This window comes from Montipora foliosa, chromosome 9, assembly GCF_036669935.1.
Source record: "Montipora foliosa isolate CH-2021 chromosome 9, ASM3666993v2, whole genome shotgun sequence".
NCBI classification, from domain to species: Eukaryota; Metazoa; Cnidaria; class Anthozoa; order Scleractinia; family Acroporidae; genus Montipora; species Montipora foliosa.
Window position 1 is genome coordinate 39,978,557 of NC_090877.1, and position 7,500 is coordinate 39,986,056.

Consider the following 7,500-nt stretch of genomic DNA (forward strand, 5'->3'; position numbering starts at 1 on the left):
GCGCTCGCCCGGGTTCGATTTCCAGACTCGGCGTCTTTTGTGGGTTGAGTTTGTTGGTTCTCTACTCTGCTCTGAGAGGTTTTTTTCCGGCTACTCCGGTTTTCCCCTCTCCTCAAAAACCAACATTTGACTAGACTTGCTCAAAGTCGCACTCTCGAAACCCTTCCTAAACCTTCTCACCATTTGAATCATTCTTAGAATTGCCGACGTCACCGGTGGAAAATTCCACCGGTGATTTTGGCGCCAAACAGATGGGAAACTTCCTTTAAATTTACCCAACCAGCCGTCACTTAGCGGGAAAAAAATTTAAAGGACCTTGAGAAAGTCTAACATTTGACTTGATTTGCGTTAATTGTTAATTTCAGTTGACAGTGTCCCCATTTAGTGCTCCAGCGCTAGAACGACTAGACTCTTGAATAAAGTACCTTTCCTTTTATACATTCCCTTGCCAGCCTCGATTTTCTCTGCTATTTGCGGGTAGAGGATGACATTAATTTGTTTTTCAATCTTAATTGATCAGTTTAGTTGATGATAATAGGCCTTATTCACGATAGCCGCCATGTTGGTTTTCAAATTGTCATGCAAATTAGCCATCTGTTATGCTGGGGGGCAAACATTGGAAAAAAGGCAACTAGCGGAAAATCGGCTCGTCGAAATATGAATTAACATTGCCAAAAGTACATTTTAGAATTCAGAATTAAGTATCTTTTGATTGCCTTTGACATTTTGACTTTCTACTTCGTTATCTGCTTATTTTTCACTAAAAAACATCGAAGTAACTTGTGTAATCATTCTATTTTACTACTTAGGTGATAAACATTCAATGAACGTGAAACTAATCATCTGTGTGGCTAAGATGTTCGTTACAACCTCTCGAACTTGTGTTGTTTGCCCCCTCAGATGTGAGTAGCTAATTTGCATGATAATACCAAATCCAACATGGCGGCCATCGTCATGTAATTGTAATTAATATTTTAAAAAATATACAGCCATACTTAAAAAGTGTGGTTGTATTTTTTAAAATATTAGTAACACTTGTGCTATCCAGACCATTTGGAAAAGTAATTGTAATTATAATAATAAAGGTATATAAAGAAATGTCGCGTCTCCGTCGTTGGAAACTATTGGTTTTAAAAAACCGTGGTTTATAAACACTCTATAGCTCGTGTCAGAAACCCATAAGGGTTGAAACGTGTAACGGCCCCTTGTGTGCTGGGAAACAAGCTTCTGAATATTCAATTTGCTAAGTACCATATTTGGAACAACAAGAGCGAGGGGTTTCCAAATATGGTACTTAGTACTGAAACATTCAACCAATAAGTTCGCACTGAATATTCGGAAGCTGTGAACGGGCGTTACACGTTTCAACCCTTATGAGTTTCTGCTCGTGTTTAAATCAAGAATAAAGACTGGAACGTGTAACCGTGACCCGCCGACCAGTTGGCTGAGTATCGGAGCAACACTCAGGGTCTTAAAATATCTGAAGAGAAAGGACTGCCTTTGTAATTACATCCACAAATGGTTAGACGTTCAAGTCTTTCAGTTTCTGATAAGGTCTATAAACCGTAGGCCCCGTCTAACAACCCTTGTTCTTAAACTCATAACTCGGTGGGACGTTAAAGATCCCACACACTATACGGAAAGAGCATAGCACGGCGTTCTGGTCTGTTGCTTCATATGGGTGGCATCTTTCACTTCCCTGAAGAATAGTAAACTGTGTAACAAGAAGTCTGGCCACAGTCCCCCAAACAGGATTGTAAATTAGTTGTGAAAATCCACGAGGGGAGTGACTAATACATGTACTTAACGTCACTTCACAAATATCATGCCTTCGATCTCTAATTTAACTGTCGATCAAAGTCTTAGCATGTGCAGCCTACATTGTTATTTCTAAAATAGAGAATGAAGAAAATCGAGGGATAGGAACGGGGAACGAGGAGTCTCTGATCGACGCAGGGATTCTCTGAGACGTTTTAACGTTTGGAAAAGACATTGAACTTGAAAACGAAGTCTTCTTTTCAAAAATGCCTTGCCGTACAGTAATTATACACTCATTCCATGGTAAAAAAAAAAAACTGCGATAAAATGTGACTAAAAATTATTTTAAGAAACTAAGAGCTCAAAAATGTTTGATACCGATCAAGGGCGTAGCTAGGGGGGGGGGGGGGGGGTCGTGGGGTGCCCGTGACCCCCTCCTTTGTAAGCCGTTTTTTAATCAAACAACCTACAATATTCAGGTTGTGAAAACGCGAGTACCCTCTGTTTGACACAGTGTGACCCCCCCCTTTGAAAAATCCTGGCTGCGCCCATGATACCGATGATGTTTCGACGTTCTCGTACGTCATTATCGTATCAAGAGATAAGGCAATTTACTATTTTCAACATCCCATAGACCGATTGCATAAATGGCCGCCAAAAACGTATTCTTTTGTTTGTGCTAATTAGACTCACTAGCCTCGTTCGCATGGACAAAATACAATAGAAATGTCGTTCGAGAGCGAGGCTAGTGAGTCCAATTAGCACATAAACAAAAGAATACATTTTTGGCCGCCATTTATGCAATAGGTCTATTATGCGATACGTTTTGGGGGGTGTTTACAAGCTATTTACTCTTGGGACTGTTAGTGAACTGAGTATCCATTGTTTCCGTGCAAATACCCCCCATCCCCCAAAATGAACTGTATTATGGGATTGATGAAAAAAGGGAATAAGATTGTACATATAAGAGACAGGAGCCCATAAGTAAGAGGTTAGTCCAAACAGAGCCGCTCTGCGGATTTGATGAAAACGATTTCGTAGATGATTGTTAACACTTCACCCGTTTTAAATATTCTAAATAGGTCATTTTAATTTCTAAAGTGATTTATGTCGTGAAATACTTTTGTTGTGCAAAAGCATGTCTTTGGTCAGTCCGTAAGTGGCAAAGCACTCGACGCCTATACCAAACATCTTGTAGCTCTTTGCATTAATGACCTTGGTCCTCCACTCTGCTCCAAGAAATGTTTCCTCCAGTCATTCTCCAAAAGTCTCAAAAACCAACATTTTCACTCTGAATTTGTTTTTAGCGAAGCTCCGCGCGCCCGCGGAGCACCATGGTTAAGAAAATAAGGCAACCCATCGACCGTCTGTCGGGCTTTTCATGTAAAATAGAGACCTTAAGATCGGGGTTTTTCGGCATTTCCCGCGAACCGCGAACGTCAGGAAGTCACGTGACCAGTGCGTTGGCGTCAGGTTTACGTTTGAACGGCTAGACCACGTTCTAGAGGTAAGTGATTTACCGCAAGGTTTTTTTGCACCCTAAAACATCACAATCCCACATTTGAAAGGAAATACTACTTTTAAAACTATTTTGCTTATTAACTATCGAATTTTTTGTCATAGAAACGTAATTTTGAAGAAACATGGCAGCCGGCTATTTAACCCGGGCGAATCTTCAGTCCCAAATATGAGCAGACGGCTAAAGTGAAACCGCTAACCGCAAACCGTGGCTTGCCGTTTGTCGTAAGATCGCCAAATCTTGATATCATCATCATATCATCATCATCATATATCTTTATTTACCGTCGGATTTTTAATCTTTACTTGGGAGAGTAAGGTGTCTTATACCTTTTCTTGGAAAAGTATAGACCTCTTTCATAAGAGTCGCCAAATAAAATACTTTGAATTAAGATTTCGTTGGCGTTGCTGTCATGAAACTTTCCAGTCGTTCGCGCAATTCAACAAGCTGTTTTTCTCGTTTCTTTGACTGACGCGGACGACCCGCCTGACTTTGAAGAGAATATTAGGGACCTTTGGATCGCAGGACGAGGACGACTACCAGTGCGAGTTTTCCGTACTGAGCATGCGCACAAGGTTTGGAGACCGACATTTTTCGAAGTGCGCATTCTCAGACCGCAAACTTGTTCTCGTAGTCCTTCTTGTCCCCCGATCTAAAGATCCCTAACAGCAGTCGAAAATGGCCCGTACGCCAGGTGCAAGAATAGATTCCTGAAAGAAGTCCTTGACAAGTCTTCGTTCTTGCTATATTTCGGACCAGGAGTTGCCTTTCTTCAGAATACTTCTCATTGATTCCTAATTCATCATCATTGCTTTTGGGATTCGAACAATCTCATCATCACTCCACAAGCAAACAGCGCCCACATGAATCGGACTGCGTCCAGTGTTCGAACAATTGATCGCAGATATTTGATTGCTCGATAAATTCTCCCTGATGGCCGCTCAGGCCAAGGATTGTCCTACACGAGAGGAGAGGTAAGACCAACACCCAATTAAAAAAGGGAAGCGAGAAAAAAATTGACATGGAACAAAGAGAACAAATAAATAAACGAATCAACAAACAAATAAAAAGGTTTAACTTCAGCAAAAATCTTGTACAAAAGTGTATGAACGAACCTTAGCTAATCCATATTGACTTAACCAGTTGATCAAGGAAGGTTCATTCACAGCGAGGATTGGTAAATACTCTCTCACCCTTTCGCGCCACCACCAATTCTTTACCAGTCTAAGGAGACAATGGACAAAAATAATAAAACATCAAAAGCAAGTGCGTCTGCACTCGAATGTAGTCTGTGAACTAAAGGCTTGTCCAATGTCATATCAATTTTCACGCTAAGTGGTCGAGCCTGTACTACACTTTGTAAGCTTCCAACTGGTTCTCTCCTGTCAGTTGGGGGTTTTCAGCACGTTTTGCTTGAATTGAAATATTTTTATCCCAGCTTAGTGATGCAAATCGTATTCGAGTATAGCCACTGCGAAATTGTGCCATAAAAATGATACACATTTGCCCTAAAAGTGAGTAGAAGCGTTTGAAAAATCAATCATAAATATTAGAGTAAAAATAAGAGTGTCTAACGCTGATCCTCGAGGTACTCCTGCACCAATATGATGTTCATAGGTTGTATACGGAGTTCCCTGAGTCAGCTGTAAATAGCTTTTCAATTTTTCTGCTTTGCAAAATATCCCGCGCAGCCGCAGAAATGAAATAAATATACATCGGTGTATCCTAATCGAGTTCGAGCACCATACTGAAAACTGAGACCACGTGTTTTTTCCAGTTCTGAACTGGAAAAAAACAAAAACCAATGATTCAAGCAAGTTGTTTCTGACCTCTGTAGGTCTTTGGATCAACGCAAATAACTTGAATTTCACGGGTTGTGCTGTAAAGGGTGTACTTAACAATTATTCCATGAGCGGGCGTTGGATATAGCGCCGAGTTGGCTATAATCATCTCATATCCAACAAGCGCGAGTGGAATAATTGTTTTATTAAAAACGCCCCCAAAATATAGAAAACTACACTACAATAAAAATAAAAAGTTCCAAAAAATCACGCATATGCTTGCCGTGTTTGTAGATCATGGTATAATGGTTCATAACCCATGATGGCTTAGCCAGTCAAAACTCTCAAATTGCATTATCCAATGATCCAGTTTTTAATAAAAGAGTATATAGAGGTAGTCAAAGGTTTCCCGTGGGTATTCAAGGATATATAGCGGTATGCAAGGGAATAAAGGGGTATACAGATGTATGGGATTATATGAGTACAGGGGTATATAGGGGTGTGCAACGGAAACGACCAAAGGCTATTTCTTTACAATACTGGATGCGTAATAATTAATTATTCCATTCTCGCTTGTTGGATATGAGAATGATGGTAAACAGCCAACGAGGAGTGTGGAGCCGAGTTGGCTATAACCAGTCTCATATCCAACAAACGCGAATGGAATAATGGTTTTACTACATTTTAATTCAATTCTGAACACTTGGACACTTAGAGATTAAAGCCAAATTTTATTGGATTATTCTATTTAATCAGTGTTACAACCGACCGCAATCAGTTTCCATATTAGGTCATACGGTATAGTAAATATCATTATTTACCCTCGGATTTTTAGAGTAGCTAGTAGCTAATATCTCCAAACATTGAACAGAACAACTTAAAGAATCCCAACTGAACGGAGGCAAACCAGTTGGTTATTTACAAGTGTAGCCACGAAATTGAACCAGGGACTACCTGGAACAAATTCAACGAGGGGTCAGAACGTGTCTTGAACCAGGGATCTCCGGATCTCAAGGCAAGCGGCCAAACCACTGGGCTGTACTGCCTCCTGTATAATGAGCTGATAACCGAGATTGACTGAACCAATCAGAAAGCTAGAAAAAGCATTATCTGAGATGAACGAGTAATTTCTATTCAACTTTTCACATATCGCAATTTTGGAGCCTTTTTTTCTCTCCCTTGAACGTTCATGTTTCCGTTCTTTGCAAATACGTTCCACTGGTTTAATTTTCTCCCTCCATTTTTGATATCCAGAGCTCCGAGATTCCGCATACTAACCTGTTGTTGTGAAGCACATCCGAAAGCGAGGAAATATTACTGGGCAACTCCGTGTAGTGGTACTTGTAAAGTTGGGCTCTGATGTAAATCGGGGGTTTGCGGGGAAAAGGATTTTTAGCCAAAAGATCTAGAACTTCTTGTTTTCCTTGAAGCAGCCTAAAGACCATATGTACAAACCAAGGATTGTATTCATAACTTCCCAGCGCAGCAAACCATATTTGCCAATCAAGGCGTGGTTGATGAGGCGCTGGAAAAGAAATGAACAAAAAAAAAAAGTAAGAATAATGTGGCAACGGCTTACGACAAAACAAATCACCGACTTTTGACTTGACTGAGTTAAACTCTAAAAGGCCCATTTAAGAAGATGCATTCCATTAATTCTTGGTAGTGGTTGGTTGGTTGACTCTGGGCGGAGAATATGGATAATATGCCTGCAGAGAGATCTTCACCCAAATATATTGACAAAGTAGTCTTTGCATCCTTGTTTTTGTCATACATGTAGTAGCAAATACCTTTCCTCTAAAATTAAGTCTTCCTGGGAGGAGCCCTTGACTATCATTTACCTATTTTGCAATCTCAGTAGCAACGAAGTAGCTACCAGGAGGGACTCCTTTTTGAGTCGTTTGTAAGGAACGGAAAAGAAAGGAACTTTATTTAAGTGTCTAGTCTTCTGGCACTAGAGCACTAACTGGGTACACTGTAAACTGAAATCAACAAATAAACACAAGTCAAATAAAATGTTGGTTTTTGAGGAGAAGGGAAAACCGGAGTACCCGCAGAGAAACCTCTCGGTGCAGAGTGGAGAACTACCAAACGCAACCCACATAAGACGCCGAGTCTGCGAATCGAACCCGGGCCACATTGGTGGGTGGCGAGTGCTCTCACCACGGCGCCAGCCCTGTGAAGCCTAATCTTAATCCTAATTATATATTCCAGTTCACCATACAAGTTACGATTTTACAACAAGTTGTAAAAGACGAACAAGAAATGGACTCGCAACATGATTTCGTAACACCAATCCACTGACACGACATTCATCATTACGTTTATGGTGTTGTTGCTTTTCGGCGTTAAACTGACCAAAGTTGACGTTTGACCCATATCATAATTCTCGTAAAGAACCTTACCAACTACTGGAGGAGGTCCCGATAAATTCCCAGGTTT

At 40.6% G+C, this 7,500-nt stretch overlaps 1 protein-coding gene across 1 annotated transcript in view; it reads right to left on the bottom strand.

The window, feature by feature from the left end:
• Window positions 1-3,534: 3,534 nt before the first annotated feature.
• Window positions 3,535-7,500, bottom strand: part of LOC137970511 (lipase maturation factor 2-like) — a 23,170-nt gene continuing 19,204 nt past the window's right edge. Inside the window, exons 15-18 of the mRNA XM_068817032.1 lie at window positions 7,464-7,500; window positions 6,337-6,583; window positions 4,393-4,501; window positions 3,535-4,235 (exon numbers count right to left, since the gene is read on the bottom strand). The exon at window positions 7,464-7,500 is cut by the window's right edge and continues 18 nt beyond it. Coding sequence (XP_068673133.1) covers window positions 4,083-4,235; window positions 4,393-4,501; window positions 6,337-6,583; window positions 7,464-7,500 — 546 coding nt within the window. The 3' untranslated portion in view covers window positions 3,535-4,082. The remainder of the gene's footprint in view (window positions 4,236-4,392; window positions 4,502-6,336; window positions 6,584-7,463) is intronic.